Consider the following 22,940-nt stretch of genomic DNA (forward strand, 5'->3'; position numbering starts at 1 on the left):
AAGTAGATCCCTTGCAACACATTAAGTGTCCCATATGCTTGACTGTTGGCTACTCTGAAGAAGAGCTATCTTTCAGGCAGAAACCGAGTCCTACAAACTCCTGGATTACAAGGATTAGTAAGAGCTGATGTACTTTCATGAAATAATTTATTGAACATAAATGAGTATAACTTTTTTTTTGGATGATGATTTAAATGATACATCTCTGCTGACATTTCAAGCTATTTCAACTTACATGCTTTATGTTGCAGCTGAACAACTTTATCTTCTTTTCTGGCAGATTCTGCAGTCTGCATTTGCTTTCTTTTAGCTCCTCAAGCCTGTCATGGAGCTGTCTGTGAACGCTTTTTACACGCATATGATAGTACATTATTTTTTTCATAACCGTGGTCTTTAAAAAAAATGAAATTATTCATTTGTTATTAACAAGTTGTAACTATTCACAGAGCTTATTCCTGAAGAACAAAGCAAAACACAACATTATAGCTATGAATTGTGCTTCACAAATTGCATTTGCATTTTCAAATATACTAAAATGATATTTAAATTTGACTGTATTTGAACATCAGACATTGGGTGTTGTCTGATGAACATATTCTTATATTTATTTATTTTTTAAACAACCAATAATACTACTTGTATGAACATTCTAAGAATTTTATGCTGTAGCTACTGATCAAACTATGGACTCATTCCACATATCTCAGTTAGCTCTAGTCTATATTCAAAACTGTTCAATAACATCATTAGGAAAACTTGCTCAGTGTTCTGGATAAATCAACAAACATGTTTCTCATCTGAGACCAGCTGCTGTTCTGAACACTTCCTCTCATGTATTAGAAGCTTTTTTTTCCCCACCAGGAACATCTTCCAAAGCAAGAAGAATTAACCACTATGTGTTTCTGCAGACAAGAATCTTAACAGCTACCCATAAGATTGATGCCACATATTCCACACTAAAGTGCACTTTGTGACTTGCTTCACTAAACTGTGGAATCTATTCAGAAAGTTTTTCCCTATACTCTGTTAAGCATCAAGCTAAATTTCCTGCGATTTAAAGATGCTCTGCTTGGATAGCAAGACATCTGAAAGTAAGTCCATTACGTGGCAAACTAATGTGAAAATGAATCTGTAATAATTTTTGTAAAATACTTGTCATACTTGAAAACACAACACATGAACCCATATTTTCAGTAAATTCTTCCATGTCCTTTGAATATGACACTCTGGTTTTGATGTTAGGTTACTGACACTTGAGATGACTAATATTTAAAACAAAAATGTATGCAACATCATGTGCAACTTTTTCCATCATCCTTTTTCAGTATTAAGTAGCAACAGCCTGAAATGCAACAACTCTATGAAAAAGTACTGGCACTAAGTAAAAGATTAATGTTTTTACTGGTAGTAAATTGCATACATTCAGATTTCAGTGAGAATGTATATTATTTCAATCCAATACCATACATAAAGGGAAGCGTACAGAAATTGTGAGACCATGATAAAACTCAAAATTTTGACAACCTAACATGGTATTGAGCAGTAACATAAAGCACTCACTGTAGTTGGCTGAAACTCAGATATCCCATAGTAACACTTACCATCAGTAACAAATTCATTCATGAAATCTGAACTTACCTCTGCCAGAATCTTGATATGCTTTTCAGAAACATCACATGTATCAAACCTTTGAAGCTGTGGTATATGATACAGCACGTGGATAGCATAATTAGAAAGAAGACAAACAGGGTTGGGCCCATACTGAGGATCATTTAGGCCCAAATCTTTCAAATTAGGTAGTCTTGACAAACCAGTGAGTTCCTGAAAAACAAGCAAACTGCTATCACAACAATATATGTCAATACACCTTATTTTAAAAGGAAGTATTTCAGCACATTATAGCACAAAGATCAAATGGGATATTACTCGCTAAGGTTTTATACAGAACAAAAAAATACACAAACTGAGGGAGAAAGGAATACAGCACAGATGCAGTAGCTTTCATGAGCATGGGCTCATGCAACTTTACAGACCTTTCAGGATTCACGTAGTGCATTGGGATTTTTTTTTTTTCTGGGAGTTTCATGAATTCTGGGAAAAAACAAACTACAACCAATCAGTGAAAGAAAGCAAAGCACATGTGTGAAAATAAAGGTCAGTCTCTCAGGCTCTATGAAGAAATAAATCTAGAAAAAAAAGTGAACCTGTCCTCAAAAGCCTCGATCTTCCTCAAGCTTAAAATAAAAACGAGGCCATTGTCAACAAAACTTTTGAAATCCTTCCTTATGATAAAGACACGATTTAAAGGGCTTTCATTAGAAATGAGGAATAACACAAAGGGCTACATACCTAAAGTACAAAGCGATCAGCTAAATGTCATTATAGTTAATTTAACGTTCTCAATTCCCAGGATGAATTCACTAATCATTCCTAAAATACCTCCTAATATCCTGCAATCCCCAGCACTTGGCTAAACTTACAATCTCAAAATTAATATGTCACTAGTGACATTGTCTGTTCACGTGCAATGTTAAAAATATTCTCTTCCCTGCTCAATTCACCTTCTATGCCCTGTCCCTCCCCTGTTGGGCTCTGTTCCTACTTCATGTTAACTGTACTTCTTCCCCATGTAACTCTCCTAGGCTCTAGCTAGCCTGTTTATTCTCTTGGCTGCCATCCTAGTTTACCATTGCATTTGCCCCATCTAAATCCTCCTCTGAGTTTTTCTGCCTCCTTTTTCATTTAACCTCTTCTTTTCCTTTTTCTACCTTTCCTCTTCTTGACCCTATGTTCTTTGTCCCAGGCTATTTCTTATCATTTTCAACTCCAGTTTGTTCCTTCCTTAAGCTGGTGGCCTTCTCTAAAAGAGTGCTTAGCAGATGAAGCAGGATGTAATTTGATCCAAACATCATCAGCAGAAGACAGGAATTAGAGTACAGGGGACACTCTTGCTGAGCACTTGTATCCATTGCCTGAAGCCTGTTTGATTTGTGAACTGTTAATTCACAGTCTGATTGCATTTAGGAGCTGAGCGAGGAATTGCTCTGTTTGCTAGGACAGTGAGCAGACAGGTTAAAAGAGGCCGGAGTCTAGCTGCTAAAATCTGAACAGTCAATACTGAACACATGCATGCTGTGATTTTTCTGTGACTTCTACTGTAGCCACACTGAACAGGAAGCATGTAAAAGAAGTAAAAACACATAATGGGTATTTTCTGACAAATTCTAAGTCTTTGTAACACAGTTTATTTGGAAGCAGTAATTTTTGCAAAAGAAAAGAGCTAAAAAGCGTATGAAAACAATAAAAGTTAATATTGAAGTATTTTATTTTTTTAAAAAGACTTCCCATCACAGCCACGTGTTATGGGTCCTCTAATATCATAAAGAAAGGTCAGCTCTCTTCCCAGCAACAGATAAAAAGCCAAACAAAACCAAAACACATCTAAAAGAAATGTAAAGTGTGAACATACCTTGAAGGAAGATAATTTGTTACCAGAGAGGTTTAATATTTCAATTTGTATATTGAAGTCTAAGCAACTTCCTAAAATTAAACATAAAGACAAACAGCAATCAAGAAAAAAAAATATTACCCTTGTCTACTGGGATATCTACATTTTCATCTTCTGGACTAGTTTTCACCACACAAACAAACCCACGCAAATGTTTATTTCATTAACACAATGACATCATACACATATTATTTTCCATTTTCACTCAAAAAGTAGGAATAGTATTTGGAAGATCTTTTTTATTACACAAAGATAAATCAAGAAAAAGTAAGATTCTCTAGTATTAGTGTAGAAATGCAGAAATTATTTACATCTCCATTTGTAATCAAACAGGCTTAATATAGATTCAAACTAAAAGTCAGTTATACTAGAGGTGGTGAAAAAAATGCATAAATACCACTAATACCGATTTTCCGTCTTCTTTGATATAGCTACAGCAATGGAAAGGAGTTTGGTGTAAGCAGAGATGAGCCTTAGAGAGTTTGGGATGACCAGGGCTGTGTATACTGGATATGGCTCTAAACCATGTAAATTGGTAAGAATTCTTCTATTAGAATGAGATAAGGATTAAACTAAATACATAAATCCTCAGTAGTAACCAGAATGCTCATGCTAGAAATGCCAGACTGACATCACTTACCTATTTTTTCTATTACGTTTCCAGCAAGGTTGACCTCTTGCAAATTCTGCAGAGTATGTAAGCCCTGTGAACGTTTTAAACAATACAGTTTTAATCTAATATAGCACTGCCAATGCTGAAAAGCCTGTAGGCTACGAGGCAGATCATTCAAATGTAAAAATAAATTTGACTGGAGTCTAAACAATGTTTGCCTCTGTTGTAAACTATAGCTTTCTTTTGACATGCAAAGAGGAAAAGCATTTTGCCCAAAGGGAATGAGCTTGGAAAGCCTTTGTAAATGATACTGCAATGGAAATAAAATTAGTCCCCCAGCCTTAGTTTCACAGCTGTGTATGAGAAATCTAACAGATCATGCCCTATGTCATAAGTACTCATTAGCTTTTGGCTGCAGCCCGTGTCTTGGCCTAGGGATATATATCATAAGAACTATATCACTGATGTCTGTCATTTCTCTCCATGATGACACTGCAGTTCTTTGCAGAGATGCCACTACTATTTGCAGTGTCCCCATTAATAAATAACAACTTCTACCTTGTAACATTCTACTGCTTTTACATTTTTTCTCTGCCAGGTGTAATTTATCAGTATCTCCTTCCTCTCCCCATCAGCATGCTCAACTTTGATTTCTCTTCCCTCTTCTTTCTGGCTTTGGAGACTCACATTAATCCGATCCTTATCATAAACTCTTCTGCTCTAACTACTTTTATATTGATATCAGTATCTCCTTCTGCTTTGTTTTCTTGCACTCTCTCAAGTTAAAGTGGACTAAGCTGCAGCATTCTGTCCCCCGATGGGAGTCTGGTAATTCAGAATGCTATGTGGTCTTTTGCTAGAAATGGCCATCTATACGTTTCTTCTCCCTTTATTTGCCAAACTGGTAATCTCAGAACTCTTGCTGGTCCTGGACCAACCTCCAGCCCAAAGGTTAGAATTTTATTTTGAGGGGACACAGGGGAAATCAATTTCCCCTTGGAGCAAACTTCATATGTAACAGCCTGAGGAAAACCCAGGATACAAGTTCTCCTTAATAGGAGCTGATCCCTCCAAACAAAAATGCCAAACACGAATATTAAAATTAAATGGAAAACCTTTTATGTAATACAGGCAAAAGGCTGCAGTTATAAGAAAGCTGAAAAAAATAAAATTCTTTCCTCATCAGAAGTCACAGAGGTCTGAAAATGGTTGATTTAGATAACTCTGCATATGAAGAAAGCCTTGACAGTCAATCTGTTCCAAATAAAGTTTCAGCCTTAACTCTTATATACTTAAGTTTTAATGTTGCTCTTTCTGTTGTTCAATTATTCTAAAAGTTAGCCTTACTTATTAACACGTTTTAATTCCACACCATTAATATACCATACATTAGACAAAATAGAAGACAAGAAAACATAACAAGGACACCAGACTCACCTCTATATTCTTGATCAGGTTATTATTCAGCCAGAGTACATTCAGTTTCGTTAAAGCTTCCAGATTTTCAATCCTGGAAATTTCATTGCAATAAAGGTAAAGCTTTTCTAAACTTACACATTTTTGTAGACCATCTATTTTCTGCAATAGAAGAAAATGTATTTGTAACACTGAACAACAAAATGTCACTCTTTTTGTTTGTCAATATGCTATCATCTTGCACAGAAATTTAAGTAGTTCCAAATGACTTAAGATCACACCCTCAGAGCAGAATTTTGATGATTTAGAAAGCTTTTCAATTAAGCCAACAAATAAAAAGTACCAGCAGCAACAATACTTCACGATAAATAATTATTTGTTTTTTAAATACAGTGTTATTTTCATTAAAATTTCTTCATTCTAACCAGTGTCCTGGAAAAGGTTTCAATATAACTATTCTAGTTATTAAAAAAAAAAAAGATTCTAATGAAAGAGAAAAAAAAACCAACAGTAAGTTCTAAAATAAATAATAATAATAAAAAAAAATTTAATTTGATACGTATCTAAAATGGGATTTTGGATACTTAGAGAAATGTCAGATCTAGACTCCTTCAGAAGGTGCCTTCTTCCTTGAACAAAGGAAAGGAGTGCTTTCAAAAGAATCTGACAGTCATTGCAAAGGACTGGAAATTGGCTAAAGCTGGCTAAAAAGAAAATTCATAGTTAACTTACCACTAAACAACACTCAGCAATCCATAGCTCTTTGAGCAATAAGCAATGCTCCAGATCTGTAATGTTTTGAATACTTTGTCCAACAAGCGTGAGAGTAGTTAGATTGGGGAAATACTTCATGCCTACAATTCTGGAATAACCTGAGAAAAACATCTCCAGTGCTGTTGTTTTCAGTCCCTCTTGATCAATGTTCTCATAAGACAATCCATTACATATGCACTAGAAATGAAATGAAGCCATTATTCTCTTTATGTTCATACTGTACAAAAATACACTACAAAGCACCATGTCTTACTAACATTACAGTACTGCTTAACAGCAGTTGTGTCTTTTCAAACTTCCTTTGCATTAAAATGGTTTTGCAATTTTAACTACATTAAGTATGTAACAGTTAAGTAGCTTTCTTCTGCTCACAAAGTATTACACAAAATCTTCTTACCAAACCTCAAAATGTACCTTAAATTTAAAACAACATAGTTTTCAAGTATGATAATTTTAATTTAGATTAAAACCCAGGAATGTATAACTTTATCTATAAGCTAGTACTTGTATGTGTTCATGCATATGTGTGTATGCGAATAGCCGGTGGGTTTTAGCAGTCTTGTAGTTTTCCACTTCTAAAGTCACTGTATCAAGTAAATGCAATACAAGTTTTTGGCCACGAAAAAATTAAAAGTTTACATGGAATTTCATTCAGGATGAGAACAAGACACAAAACAGTAGGCATCTACACACATGCCTCTTGCCCATGCTCTCAATGTTAGTCAAGGGATTCAATCAATACAGCCAAGGCCAGAAGATCCCAGAAATCCATTCTGATGGTCATACAGGAGATACTTACACTAAATTGACTTATTCTGTTAGTTTCCTGGACAATATATACTAAGGATGGCATACAGTTGGCCACATAGACAATATAGTGCTATTTCAGAGGTCTTAAAAGTATCCTGCAGCTGATATTCCAGACACCTTAAGTCAGTAAAATGGCACTAAACAGCTGTATCAATGCAGCTGAATCCTATCCTTTATTTCCACTGACTGTAATGAGCATATGTAAACATGTAGACACCTAAATGAACATGGAGTGGGACCCCATTTTAAAATTCTAACCAGTTCATAGTAAACTAAGATATTGGAAACTTCATCTATCATCTGACTCTGTTCGCAACTATCTGTGAATCTTCAAAAAGACGTGACTGAGTCAAAACTAAAAGATTTATTTTGACCAAATGTATATAGCAAGATTGTTTTTATTTCTATATATAAATATTTCTGCAAGGTACTTCGTGAGAAACAGAGACAAAGCAGGGAGCTATACATTAACAGTAATTTAAATAAAGATATTCTCTTAAGACAAAGAATCTCTGAAGTATTAATGCGTTTGCTACAGTTCTGAAACATTCAGTTCACCACAGACTCTTATTAATGCATGCCCTATACCACCTCTGGGGTATTCCAGAATGGAGGCTACACTACAGATGGTACCTCTAGAAAAGCAAAACTAGCTCTATGTTCTAGCAAGAACACTGATATTTACAGAAGTAGAGAGGAAAAAAGTTTAGAAAACAAAATGGAATGAATAACTTACCAACTCCATAATTATCTCCTCAAGGTTCTTGGTTTGGTTATCACTTTGCACCATTTCTTGAGTTCTCTGCTGTGACTATTATTTCTTAGTAACTTCTTAGAAAAAAGACATTAATTTTATTAGCTGCGTAGCCACCCATATAGAGTCACAGGATTTCCAACAAGTTTGTAAAGATCTAAATTCCTACATTTAATTACAGAATCTGTATTTCTAATGGACTCATAGTGGAGATTATGACAGAAAAAAGCTGAAACTGCCAGAGATATTTTGATTTACTACTTTACTTAACATTTTTAGATTCTAAAGCTCCATAAAGCACTGTAGCACAAGCTATTCTGAACGCCTCCATAAAGGATGAGAAAGCGCACCCATTTACTCATGCATTAAGTTCATTGAGTTATATTTGCACAAATCATAAAGAATGCCAGCCAGAGCTCGTAATTCACCACAAAAACCTCAGTAAAGGCCCTTTTTGCACAAACATTGCAGATATCAGAATACAATTGAGAGTATAAAACCTTTGCTGCAATTTTTTAAGGTAATCAGAAAGCTGCTACAATTAATCTTTAGCATTATCAAACAGTATAAAAATACAATTGACACAGAAGCTTTTTTTCCCCTTTTTGAATCACTTAAATGACTTTGTCCACAGGATGCATAGAGTATACCCTTAATATGTCACCACATTTCTGCTGCTTTGGAATCTCTGCCACAGTATTTGATGACAGACAGTCCCTCTGGTGAGTATTTTGAGGCTGGAAATGAAGAATGCATTTTTCCAGTTGCAACACTTGAGGAAATTGGTTAGGTTGGGTGGATACCAGTTCCTCTGGGCTCTGTCTGGGAGCTCGGGCAAGCACAGAAGTTTGCTCTACCTCGCCTACGGAGGTCACAGCTTTGCCAGCACCACCCCCTGGAGCTCAGACCCCACAGATCGCCCCCACACACCGAGCTCCCCCCGGCACCGCCACGATTCCCCCGTGCGGCCTACTCGGGGCCTGGGCACTGCCTCAGCCCTGAGCGCCGCCGGCGGGGAGCGTCGCCTAGGAGACCGCCTCGCCCCGCCCACCGGCGGGCCGGCAGCCAATGGGAGGCGCGAGTGGCAGGCGTGGCGCCGGGAGGGCGGTGGCGGCCATGTCAGTGGGCATGGCGGCGGCCATGTTGGGTAGCTGAGGGAGAGGGCTCGGGGACGGCATCAGTAATTCCAGTTAGGGCTGGGGCACGGCACCGGTAATCCCAGTTATCCCAGTTACGTGGGGCCAGTGGTCTGCCATAACACTCTGGAGGCTCTCCCCAGCCTTTTTCTATCCATCTGACCCCGTGCTGGTGTTTAATTAAATTAATTTAAGCTGCAGTGACTTCAGTGTGAGTAGTGGAGAAGAGCTGCTAAGGTGCTTTAGTGAAATGTGAAAAAAAAAGAGGGCATATAGTGTTTTATTCTGTCTCAGATACCACTCTTGGTCAGAGGGATATTGTGTCCGTGCAGTGGTTTAACTTCAGGAGGAATGTGAACTGACTGCCAACTTGCAGCACAGAAGCTTGCTGTGGCTTCACTGAAATCAACTAGAAACGTGAGCATGAGATAAAACACACCAGTCAAACTGAAAAAACTGCTCACCCAGCCATTTGCACTTAATTTTATCTTTTTTTTTTTTCCCATGCAGTGAGGCTAGATGAACATTTTCCAGCAGTAGGATTTCTCAGCAGAAAAGTGGATTCCTGCTGACTCAGATGTCGTCAGAGATTTGTGAATAAGGAGGTTAGATTTATTGAAAGTTTCAAGGGTTTCTGTTAAAATCTTTGCATTAATGTTTCTTAACATTTTTAATTGAAGGGGTGGAAATGGCATAAGCAGCTTCTGCAGTTTTTCAAAGGCTGGTCAGTCCTTACTTGCGCTGCTTTCCGATGTCACCAGATGTCACTCCAATTCCACATAAGGCAGGCAGTTTCCATCTGTTTCTACATTGTAAAAGAAAGATGTTGCCGCATGGTCTCAGACTTCCCTGTCTATAGGTGCTACAAAGACAAAAATTTAGTAGGTTTCTTTCAGCGGAAGTCTGTAATGAGGTAAAATTACGAGTCCAAATATGATCTGGCAAATTAACATATTGTAACAAGTACATAATGGAACGATTTTAAATTAGAAAGGGGATGTTAATGCTCTGAAAATTGTGCTCACTTTCTATTTCAAGGATAAAACCAACATGGTCATCTACTCTGAGCCTCCTGCAGAGAAGCTTTTATGTAATTTTGTTTAAGGGGAGTGTGTTGTGTTATACTGGATCGTACAAAGCTGGTCTTGTTTAGCAAATTACTCCTTTTCTTTCCTTTGCTGTTGACAAAGAATCTTATGGGCAACCCTTGCAGTAAAGTAGCTTAGGCAACTAGGCCTGTTGATGCCATTTTGTGATCTCCTTAGTATTCCCAAGCAAGCAGTTGAATGATGAAGCAGTAAAACTGGACATTGCATCCAAATCCAGATATTCATTGGTACTCTCAGTAGCAAAATGCAACTGCTTTTGTTTCTGAGCATGTAAGTGAATGACTCATTATTGGCAATGAGGAAAGCCAAATGATCTAATTTGGGTGTAGGGATTTCTGTTTGACTGGAAAACACTCCTCTCTTACCAGAAGGGAATAATTACAAAAATAGACATTTTGTGGAACACCTTTAGTCCTTTCTAGGTGACATCATCTCAGGGTGACCCACTTTGGCAGCCTAAAATCTGTGTGCATATAATATTCTTAATCTCTTCAACTGCAGCAAATGTGCAGGGCAGTATTACAATATTAACTGTTAATTCGGCTCATTAAGAGCTAGATAATGTTATTGCTAGATAATTCGGTGTTGGTTTATAAAGCTGTTAAAATGTATATTTGCACATACATTTAAAAAAAGTCTGGTAGCAGTTGCTAGGTTTTTCTTTTAACATAAAGGATTTTCAGACCTATCTCAGACTGAATTAATCATTTCAAGTGTGCTATCTTTCACCTTCTGCTGTGGCACATTCTGCTCTAATTCTGCTAAAGCCTTTCAGAATAATTTTAAATCATTTCATAGCATAGTCGAAGCAAGCATTTAAGTGCTGATGGTGCCTTGCGGCTGTGCGTTTACTTTTGGAATTGTCTTGGTAGTTTTGCTGACTGTCAGTGAAACGTTTTGAAACTGTTGTTTATTAGATTCTTATAGATCCCTGTGTATCACCAACATATGTTTCTGCCTTTGCCTTCTACTGATACTTTTATGGGGTGGTAGACAACTTGATTTCTCTGGGATTGTTAAAAGTGACCGGTACGTTTGTTTGTAGAAGAATTTCCATCGTTAAAAAAGTATTGTTTGTAAACTATGAGCAGCTTTTTTGCTGCTTCTATTTGTATCACTGGAATATTTCTGACTTCCACTGCGTCATTTATTAATTCAAGTGCTTCCAGTATCATTTCTGCCAACCAATGCATATTTAGATCAAATATCAGATTAAGTGCCAAGAAGCAGTGATGATAGACCTCATGTAAACGTTTAAAATAGATTACATTTTAGAAGCTAGGCTCTCTGTTCCTTGTTGCTAATAAAACTGTACACACTTTAACTTTTAGTATCAGGTGAGATAAATGAGACAGTTTGGGAATTTTATTTTATTTTAATAATTTTAGTAGTCTAAATATTTTGATGTGAGATGTGTCTATGCTTTTTGCAGTTTAAAAATAATAGACTTCTCGTTAAGCCCTTGTGATCAGAAGTTGGTAGCTTAGCAGGTTAAGCACCTACAGTAGTTGGAAAAATGAAGATACTTAGCTGCATTGATGTCTCCACTTCATAATGCAGAGTCCTTACTCCTCCTGGGGTCAAGAAGAATGTTGCTGAAACAAGCCTGAGAAAGGCTTCTGGGCTTTGACACAGCACTGGTGATGCAGTTGCTGTGTTTGTGTCAGTGCCATGAACCCTGAGCACAAGTGTGATGGGGAGAAGTGCACTTGCTTGCTCTTGGCACTGCCAAAAATCGGTGTTACCTGGGGAGTGTGTATCTCTGGCTAGTTACAGTTTGACCTGCAGGATGGAATGGAATAAAAGTGTGTTGTCTCAAGTATGTCACCAGTGACAGACAGAATCATGGCTTTAAATGCATATGCATGAGTATTTTATCGAGAATAACTCCTGACTGTCTGAGCTCTGGGTGGACAAGGCCATTTCCCTGCAGCTCTGGCTGCATCCCTTTGACACAGAGCGCAAGAAGCAGAACGGATGCCAGTGCTGCAGGGCCCTGCCCTCTCTGCTGCATTTAAAGTTCACCTGATTTTGTAGACAATTGTTCACCACTTTTTCTAAAGTAAATGAACCAAATAGGAGCATAAAAATAAATATGTCTGTGCTTTACATTTTACATGTTTTTAGATTATCAGAATTACTGTATTTTCTCAGTGCTTTTTAAGACAGGCCACAAAAACTGAGGAGTGAGCTCAGATGGGCACGGGGCATCTGTATGAAATTTCTCTATGGCGCAGGGGCAAGCTGCTTCATATGTATATAGCAGTGACATGTAGGAAGAAAAAATTTGAGTTATCTCGGTTGACTTTGACTTGGGGATAGCTGTTGAAAGTCTCCTTCAGGGAGGTTAAAAAGCAAACAAACAAACAAAAACAACAACAACAACAAAAATCATAATGATAAAACTTCATTAGTGCTTCTAGAAACAATAGGTAAGGCATTATTTATAGAATGTTTTATTATTGCAGTGACTGCTCTGGACCGGATGTTATGCTAACAGACAGAAATGAGCTCAGCATTGATCTATAAATTAGCAGTTGCCTAGTGACTCATGATCCTGGCACACTTGCTTTACGCAAACAAAAAATAGCACTATGCAGTAATAGAAATGTGCCTCTTTATTTTTTATTTTTTGTTATGGTCACTGTCCCAGACTTTACAGCAATTTCTGACAAACAACAGTGTGCGTAACTTGAAAATATCAAAGAAAGCAGGGAATTGTTCAGAAACCATCAGGTAGTGTGCTGGTTTGGTTGGGACAGAGTTAATTTTCTTCTTAGTAGCTTGTATGGCGCTACGTTTTTGGATATGTGATGAAAATAGTGCTAATAACATGCTGAGCTGTGCTTATGCAGAGTCAAGGACTTTTCAGCTTCTCATACTGCCCCGCCAGCAAGGAGGCTGGGGGTGCACAAGGAGCTGAGAGGGGACACAGCCAGGACAGCTGACCCCAACTGGCCAAAGGGATGTCCCACACCATATGGCCTTATGTGGAACAATAAAAATTGTGGGGAGTTGCACAGGGGGGTGCTGCAGGGGCTCAGGGACTGGCTGGGCATCGGTCAGCTCGTGTTGAGCAATTGCATTGTGCACATGCACTTTTTTTTTTTTATTATTATCTTTGACTGTTTTTTCCTCTTCTCCTCTTGTCTTTCTCATTAAGCTGTCTTTATCTTAACACATGAGTTTTCCAACTTACCTTTCTGATTCTTTTTCCCCCTTCATGCAGGGGTGGAAGTGAGCAAGAGGCTGTGTGGTGCTTTCCTACCTACCAGGGTTAAACCACAGCAACTAGGTACTCACAGGGGAACATCACCATAAACATAAAATATATGAAAACAAGCAGTGTAGCATAAAATAGAATTTGCAGGGCACACATTAAATGGATTAGAAATTGGCTTAAAAGCAGATCTCAAAATGGGGGAAATCATTTTAATGATTATTAATCAATTTAATGAAACTATCTAATCTATCCAAATGGTAACATAGGTCTCAGCCAGTTAAATCCGCAGATGGCGCAGATTTGTTGAGTAGTAAATAATGAAGTTATACCTACACGATGATTTGAATCACCTAATTAAATGGCCACAGTCCGGCAATAAGCACTTCAATGCAGCTAAATGCAAGCTGATACACTGCGGCTGGATGGTCTACGGCTACAGGAGGAGAAACCCCATCTTGAAATGCTCTGACTCAGGAAAGGAATACAAGGTCATCATAGCAAACCGCTTCAGCCTGAGCTGCCATTGTAAGTCTCGAGTAAAAATTAACCAACCCACATGATCTGTGGATTTATCAAGTAGGTGGACACAGGGAATAAGACAGAAGGAGTTTTTCTTTTGTATGCAGCACTGGTAAAACAGCTCCTGCAACACTGTGTTCATCTGATGTGGCTTCATTCCAGGAAAGAAAGCTATAAACTTAGCCATGGACTGGAAACCAAAGCTGTGATGCACTGCTGTCAGATTCTCATTGATGAAAGAAAGCTTAAGACTGAGCTGCGTAACAGTGTATAGGTATATGCAGAAAAAAATACAGATGGTAGCAGAGGCTTCTGAGTCTGATGGAGAAAGGTACGAGAAGATCCAGTCACTGAAATATTAAGTTGAACAAACTTTTGAAGCATCCATGTAGTTTATTGACAACATTGGTGGGGGATAGTGTTGTGCTCGTGCTGAATTCTTCTGTACTCTGAATCTCACTGGGGTCTGATTTAGGTTAGAAATCGGCACCTGTGAAACACCTTCCTGATATTTTCATGGACAATCTGTAAAAAGAAGTTGCAAGATTTGCTTTCTATTGATTTTTTTTTAACTTTTCATTCCTTGTAATCTATCAATAATATCCAAAGCCATTAAGCTCTTTAAAGTTTACAATATTTATTTTTCACTGCTTATGAATGGTGAAGTAAATTCTTTCTCCAAGAGGAGAAATTTTTCATCCTTCCTATAGAGGAACTGCAGAAATGCAGAAGAAATCTGCAGAAATGAAAATTCTGAAGAAATGAAAATGTGCTTCTCAGCTTAGTGGTGAATATTTTCCAATTTTTATAAGAGAACAAACCCCACTTGCATCAATACTTTAGAAAACATCATCTTTTTCTGCATCCGTCCTTTTCTTCTTTCACTTCCTTCTACGTATCAAGGGCCTGAACGAGCTCCATTGAAACAAAAGTAAATCGTCCATGAGACAGTGTCATTATAGGCTCATCAAGCTACAAGGGAAGCAATTTTGGCTCTAATCTGCAGCTTGTGTGTGCTCCTATAGCTCCACTGAACCCTATAAAGTGATGCCAGTTACGTGGCACTAACTGTTTTATGGTCATATTCTTGCCTGCTATTGTTATTATTATTTTTTCCTTACACACAGGGAATTAAACCTGTGACAACCCAGCCACTAGAGTAGGTGTGGTAGAATCACTTTAGTCTGACCACAGCAGAATCCTTATGAATTACCTTTTCCCAGAGCCTGGTTACAATGAGACCTCTAGTTACACAGAGGTAGGGAGAAACAAACAAAACTATTCAAGAGAGTGCTTGAGCACGTTCAGCAGTTAGACTGTAATGTCAGTCACCAGTGGTCTGTAGGAAATGCGAACCCCAAAAATGTCACGGAAGTAACATTGGAACATTTTGTCTAATATCTGGGGCAAACGCATTGCACTCAAAAGCAGCAATGAAATACCGAGGAATTTTCACCAACTTTTCTTCTCTTGCATTTTTCCATGGTGAGTAGCACATCTCTTTGTCTCTGATGCACAATGGAAATTGAAAACCTGCTGGGCTGGAACAAGTGCAGTCAGCTTTCCCAGATGAAATAATACCTTAATTGGTCTGGCTGCATGGATGAAAAAGGGCCAAGCCCCATCATCCCAATCTGAGAGTGGTGATGACAGAAGCATTCTAGATATGATATCAGCAAGTCTTTGAGATATTTGCATCTTGTCATGATGAGAGCTGTTAGCATAATTCACAGTACACGGTTAATGTAAGACTGATGTATCAAAAGGTGGAGTTGAGTAATGGACTTCCTACATCATCAGCTTAACGGAATCCTAAAAAGCATTTTTCTTTCTCATATTTCTTTTTTTTCATTTAACCTTTTTTTCCCGGATCACAGAACAAGACTAGCAACTGCAAAGAGTTGCAAAAAGGACCTCATAAAATTTGAGGATCTGGTCGATGAAACACTAGATGAAACTGCAGACTGCTGCACATGAGGAGAGGCAGCCATGGCTATAGATACACACTGATGAGCTCTAAGTCAGCTATCACATCTCAGGAAAAAGGATCTCAGAGTCATTATGGATAATTCAATGAAAATACCAGTTCCATGTTTGGGAGCAATAAAAGAAGCAGACAAAATGTTAGAAACCACTGGGTGGTGGGTGGGATAACATAACAAAACAAAATATCACACTGTAGCAGTACCCACTGAGTGTACCCACACCTGCATTGTGCAAGCAGTTTGGACTCTTCACAGTTCCTCCATCACGAAAATAAAGAAATAGAGCTAGAAAATGCTAAGGGAAGGGTACTTAACATAACCAGCAGTATGGGATAATTTCCATATGAGAACTTGTATGAAGTGCTCACCTTGGAAAACAAATGACTAAATCACAGGGGTATATAAAATCACAAGCTGCATGAGGATGTAAATAGGGATCAATAGCCACTATTTCTTGCTGTACAAGCTCTGGAGCACATCATGAAATCACCAGGCAGGTTCAGAACAAACAAAAGGAAGTATTTCTTCAACAGCCCATAATTAAATTGTGGAAGTCGTTACTACAGGATGTCATGAATGCTGAAAGCATAAACAAATTACAAATGTGATTAGACAAATTTATGGATATACCTCCATCAAAGGTAGTTAAGCAGAAAAATGCAATTTCAATAGCTGACTTGGGAAATCTTTCAACACATTGCAGGAAATCTGCAAGGATATATTGAGGAAGGAGGGCAGGGCATTTCCAATCCCTGTGAAAGGGAGTGATTTTAACTCCTGGTTTCCCTGTTTGTGTGCACTTTCCCTAATAATCTGCAACCGGACCCTCTCAGAGACAAGATCCTGAGTAATCCTTTGGTTTGACCCATTATGGCTCTTTATAATTCTTACTTTATCTCCTTTCCCCCTTCTCTTTATATGTCTTCATTTCTTTCTAACCAAACCATTGGATTAGCTTAGACTCAGTTCAATGGCTCCTGGCAGACTGGGGTCTTTTCAATCCTTTTTAACTCCTGGAGTGTTGGATGGTTTACCCACGTCTTGTCTTAAGGCTCAGCACCTGAAAATAAATGGGGGGATTTTTATTAGCTCCTGGGTACATGAGATGTAGAATTTGTTCGCCTTGACACATTCCTGAAAGGTTTCTGCATACACTGCTGGGCAAGCGTGGGCAGTGATCTGAGACATGAGACCCGAGTCCCAGCTCTGCTCCTTGGTGATGTGCTCCTGGAAGGGCACTGGTAGTGCGCAGTGACATTAGTTAGTGAGTTGAGCTAGGCTGAAAAGAACTTCGAGCTGCTCTTCGGGAATGAATTTCTATTATTAAAAGAGCACTTAAAGGCAGCATTATAAAATGTGTAAACGATGCAGCTGTGGGACAGGATGCAAACACCAGTTGGGGGGAAGAAGAAAAAAGCAACCAGGAAATGGAATCTGGAAATTAGTTTAAAAATGAGCTCTCTTTCGTAAGCTGATACTTCTGGGAACCTCCCCGTGCTCCTCCTCCTCAAGCTCCTGTTCCCAGTGGGAAGTAGAAATGTTAGTGCATACACAGAAAATGACAGGTTAAGTGAAGAATAACACGAAAATGAAATGACAGTGGTGTATTGAATTGGAGTTAGGGATGGTCAATTTGATCTGCATATGCAGAGGCATGAAGTCATAAAGTCTCTTTTGATAAACCTGTAGTAAAAGCATTTCTAGAACACTGCAGCTAATTTCAGAGGACAATTAATAATAAGAGCAGAACAAATCACACAAAGTTTAAAATCTGTAGCAAACTGAAAAAAAGGAATGACTTATGGGAAGCTATGAATATCTCAGCAAAGAAAACAAGAGGGAGGGAGAAAAGTTGCTTAAGCTAAAGTACACTGTTGGCATGAGAACAAATGGCTGTAAGCTGGCCATGAATAAATTTAGGCTGGAAATTAGAAGAATTTGTCTAGCACCAAGAGGAGTGAAGCTTTGGAACAGCTCTCCAGTAGAAAGAAGAGGGACAGAACACTTGACCTTATTTTAAAATGGCAGTGAATAGTTTATGTGATACTGTTGCCTAAAATAGAGAAGGACTGTACCTGGCAAGCCACAAAGTTCCTTATATTTTTGTGTTTTAAGCAATTATGTATTATAAGTTGAAGGTGAAGATAGGTTTGAGAACATAAACATTGGAAGGGCAGAGGGAGAACTCTCCTGAGAAATTTCTTGTGAGTGAAGTGGCTATGCAATATTTACTCAAAGGGACTCATGGATGACTTACCTGGGCTGTCTAAATTAAGACTGAATCAGTAATCAAGGTACTTCCATGATGTGTCGTGCAGTGGCCGGTGTAATGAACGAGTCTGTCTTCCTCAGAAGTCATGTAGCAGGGCCCTGACTATTCAAACCCTGGAGTGCGGTGACCAAGAGATGATACACAGAAAGATGGACTCTCTTCACCCAGTGCTGAAATAGAAGAAACAGTGACTGAAAGTCACAGCTTTTCCTCTGGGGACTCCTACCTGCACACCTCACCCCAAGAGCAAGCATCATCAGACTTCCACGTAGCTGGCAGCAGTAGGGTCTGCATCCCGGAGAAAAGCCTGCAAGGAAGTATACGTTACAAGACGAGCTTCAGGGCTCACATTTCCAGCCAGGTGGTTCAAAATGTCACAAAAACGTCAGATTCTGAGATCAGTTGGCTTCAGCAAAGTTCACATAACTAAGGCACTAACTGTGGAAGTCAGTACTTAAAAATCAGACCTTAGGTATAAGCACAAAGCAGCACAGACTACTGGCAGCACATTTTACATTTATCTTTAAACAGCTTACTTTTTGTGTCTGAAAATGACTTTTGAATATTAAGTTGCCATCTAATCTTGTGTATCACTTTGGGTAAAATATGATGTTGGAAAGGCTCGATGACCCCCTCTCCTCTTTCTCAGGCAAGTGGAAAACTCACGGTCATCTGAATGACAAAATAGCAGTGGGTTTTCTCTTCAGCGCTGCTGGAACACCGTTTTCCTGAACAATGGTGAAAGTGATGGTATGGAGACTGGAACGCACAGAAAATACAGTTGGACAGAGGAACAGGTCAAAATGTTTTCCTCTTACAGAAACAGTCACTGGTGCTTAACTTCAGTGCATCTTTGAAAAATAAAACCGGTTCCTTTATATGGTATCTTTGTGTCACCAGGCACAATGCATGTCCTAGAGAGTGCCATTAATATACCAATGGGTAACGGCTTCCCAGGGGGATTTTTAGTGAGATAGAATAGATCTTTAGCATAGGATGAAGATACAAATTTTAACTTAACTGATTGTATTTCCAGCTTTAGTGGAAAATAATCCGTAGTAAAATTATACATCTTTGGGAAAATATGCTCTCTGAATGAGTTTTCTAATGAATTTTCTGATTTTAATTGAAACTAAAGTTTTGAATCCGTACATTTTAAGAGTTGTTCCTGTGTGTATCAGTAGAATGTTGTTTCATTGTCTTCAGATCTTTTAATCTTCTCCCTTGACATTTGCATTTCTTGATTAAACAAACATGCAGTGGGGGTATTTAGTATCTGGCCAAGCCCACTTACAAAACAAACATCAAGCTGTTACCCTTTATTCTTAATATACAACAGAATTGCAATAACCATTGATATTCTGGGCTCCATCCAACAACTATGGATGAATAATTAAGGTAAAAACCACAAGGTTCTCAACATTCCTTTTTCATGAGCTCACTTGATGTAGCTTTCAATACTGAGAACACCAGAGCTGGACAAAACCCCGCCAGCAATACTTTCCCACAAAAAAATGCAGTTTCATAATCATGAATTATGTGCTAGTGATTCTGCTGAACTGTTTCAGCTGGAAGATAGAAATTCAAATCCAGGGCCCAAAACGCTATTTTGAGATAATGTCATTTAAAAAACAGAACTTATTTTATATTATTTAAAAAAAAAAGTAGAAGAAATACATGTATGCGCCATTAATGAGCACAAAGGCAGTTAAGCTAGGGAACAGCTGCAGGTACAAGATGCTTAGAAAGTTCTGAGAAGTCAGGAGGAACAACAAAATCACAAGTGAGTCACCCCTGTTTCCACAAGGCAAACCTCAAGCAGTCTCTTCACACCATTTCCATTTTGAAGTCTATATTGTATGGTCACGTATTACGTGCTCATGTCATCTTGATTTCTTACTCCTGTCTGGAGGGCCTCAAAGTCATCCGTTAACCTTCCCACACCTTTTTCAGAAGCCTCTTTAGAAATTTCACAAGAATTGTGCATATAATAAAGAGGAATCAATCGTCTTCCAGGTTAATTTTGTTGAGAACAGTGTTGTGAAACCTCTCCTGCTAACAGAGACACTGCAGTGCTGATCTGAACTGTTTTCTGTTAGCATCACAGTCCACTTTCCATCTGGAGTCAGCATTTCTGATGCTGTCCTGGGAGCCCAGTTTTCTTGTTTCCCACCCCTCCACTTTGATCCTGTCTCCTGTTTGCTCCGTTCGTTGAGGTCCTGGAGCTGAAGAAGCTCCTGCTGCTTGTGATAGGTGACAGGATGATGGGACCACATGCTCCTTCTGCCACTGGAAGGTGATCCTTACACAGGGTTGATAAGACTTCCACATCTAAAGCTCAGAAAGTATTCAACTAGTTTCATTTGGCTGAATTTTTCTTCTCCCCGAGCTGTGCAAAGGGCAAGAGCTCATTTCCTCTTACAGCATCTTTCCCTGGCTTTTACAGAGGTTTTTGTTTTCTTATCTATTTCTCTACCATGTTCGGCTGTAAAGAGCTGATAAGAATTCAGATTAGGAAATTACAGTGAATGGGACGTGTGTTTTTTTTTCTGTTTGAGCACAATGAGGACAAATTCTTGATGCTTTGTTCTGGGAAACCTTCCCTGTAATGTTGTTTGTGAGTGGTAAAATGCACTTTGTTACCACTGACACGAGTGGGAACCTGTAGTTCTGTTTGCAAAAACACAATGGTGATAGCCAAGGTTGTATGCTGAGGCGTGCTATGAACTTCTCCAAGACAGTGATTCATCTCAGCACTTTGGGGAAGGAGATATGTTCTTCATCATCCAGCAGAGGGCCCTGGGCATTATTTCACTATTTTGGCAGAAGATACTGACTTAAGTTATACAATGGGATGGATCACGGGAAAACAGTAGAGCCCTCTTTCAGTTTGGGTTTTGATTTTTGCAAATGTCAAGTTACGATAAGAAAAGAGCCTGCCCCAAGTTACAAAAGCACGCAGTTGGACTCGTTTACCCACCCCACTGCAAAATGCTAAGAGTAAAACTGATGATTTTAAGGGTTGTTTATAGCAGGGATTACTCCTGCCTGGTTTTGCTTTTTCAGCACTGACATCAGCTAGAGTTTGAGGAATGTAGGCTCTTGTTCACTACAAACATTTAATTCACGAAATAAAGCCGCAGATGATTGGAGCTGGTAAGGATTTGCCGGTTGTTCTCTCCAATTTCAGCCATGCGATACACAGAATGTACTACAAAGTGATTTTGAAATGTAAAGCAATAATGTTCGCTTTGAAGTACTGATATCAAGTGCAAAATGATGTATCAATTAAATGCAAAAACAAATCCCAGCCCTGCAAATATTATAGAAAAACAGCTTCTTTGAAGTTGATAGGGCTAATTACAAATATAAAATAGAGCCTGGTTCTACAGCACTACTGCTAACAGGAGCTTAATTTCATAAATTTAAGTAAAAAATAGATGAAAGGTCTCAGAACTGATCTTGCTTGGCTTCACACTGGCAAAATGCAGCCGCTGCCTGACTCAGCTCTCTGTGGGTCTCCAGCACCCAAACACCTCGCAGCCGTGAGGTTCAGTCCTTGCACCGCAGAACATTACACTTTTCTCACATCGTAGAGGAGGTGTGTGGGCACCGGCCAGCAAAGGGCTAAGCTCAGTGTCACAGCCTGACTACTCGATATCATGCCACTGAACCTTCGGGCAGGTAGAGCCAGCTCAAAAAGATAGCTAGACACATCCAACCTTTGCTGTGTAGCTTTGAGGTAAGGGCAGCCATACTCAGCCTGTGCTGGGCACGAGCCCACGAATGAACGGGCGACGGCCTCCTGCTCGGATAACTTCTTCTCATAAGAAATATTTAAATGACTAATTAGAAATGAGGAGTTCTGAGCCTGATCTTGAATTACAGATTGGCCCCAGGGGCTGCTGTTAAGATGTTCTTGGTTCCCATTTGTGTACAAAGGAAGAAAATTAGATCTGTGCTGTCAAAAATGGAAGACCAGGGGAGGATGTTGTTGAATGTAAGGCCCGGCTGTCACGGTGACACTGAGACAGTTCTTGCAGTGCTTGGTTTTATCACAGGCAGCCTTACCTGTCCTCAGGCCTCTTACTTGAGGCTCGGTCTCTCGGGTTACCTATTATTAGCACCTTGTTTTTCCATGAACCTGTGGCACACACAGATACCCTCGTAGCAGCTCTTACAAGCACTGCTGTTTACTAACAGGTGACGATTGCTTAGAGGGCACAAAGCAGCGTGTCTATCAGGAATGTGTTCCCTTTCATTGCAATTCTGTCCATAGTTGCATATCGCAGGAGTTCTGGGTCTTAGAGATGGCGAATGCACCTCTCAGTTACACTGGAAGGTGTGATCTCTGGGGCGTTGTAAAAGTGATTGCAGGTTTTGTTTCCACAGGCTGATTCTCTGATACCTTCTGTGCCATGCCAAATCCTAAATAAAAGCATATCAGGCCGATTCTCTTTCCTCCAGCACGCAAAGTGTAATTTTTAGCCTCTGTGAGTTTCCAGAGACATGCAGACAGTGCATAATCAACACTCAGAGTCAGATAAATGCATGGACAGTATCAGCATAAATCAGGACTCAAATGGTAACCTCTAATGGGCTGGCTGTAGAGCTGGGTAAACGCACAGAGCACTCCGTGCACGCTGTGTGATGTAATGCAAGCGGATGAGAATTCATAAAAAAACCCTGCTTCTGCTTCTCTGGCTGTTGGCTGTGCCTTTGTGGTACCGATGTAATGTTCTGCGATGGAAGCAGTTCTGGCTAGACCTTTGTCTCAATTTCTTCAGCTTCTCCCAAAAGCAGATCTGCGGATCTTTTTGA

At 39.1% G+C, this 22,940-nt stretch overlaps 2 protein-coding genes across 2 annotated transcripts in view; one reads left to right on the top strand and one right to left on the bottom strand.

The window, feature by feature from the left end:
* LRRC9 (leucine rich repeat containing 9) overlaps nt 1-8,848 on the bottom strand; it is a 53,270-nt gene extending 44,422 nt beyond the window's left edge. The window contains 8 exon segments of the mRNA XM_083838347.1: nt 236-391; nt 1,639-1,821; nt 3,470-3,540; nt 4,149-4,212; nt 5,559-5,699; nt 6,270-6,488; nt 7,858-7,952; nt 8,733-8,848. Of these exon segments, the coding sequence (XP_083694473.1) occupies nt 236-391; nt 1,639-1,821; nt 3,470-3,540; nt 4,149-4,212; nt 5,559-5,699; nt 6,270-6,488; nt 7,858-7,911 (888 nt within the window). The 5' untranslated portion in view covers nt 7,912-7,952; nt 8,733-8,848.
* A 165-nt stretch (nt 8,849-9,013) lies between these two features.
* RTN1 (reticulon 1) overlaps nt 9,014-22,940 on the top strand; it is a 127,822-nt gene continuing 113,895 nt past the window's right edge. The window contains exons 1-2 of the mRNA XM_083838350.1: nt 9,014-9,428; nt 9,522-9,616. The gene's annotated coding sequence lies outside the window, so the exon portion shown is untranslated. The remainder of the gene's footprint in view (nt 9,429-9,521; nt 9,617-22,940) is intronic.

The sequence above is a fragment of the Anser anser genome (genome assembly GCF_964211835.1).
Source record: "Anser anser genome assembly, chromosome: 5".
Taxonomy (NCBI): Eukaryota; Metazoa; Chordata; class Aves; order Anseriformes; family Anatidae; genus Anser; species Anser anser.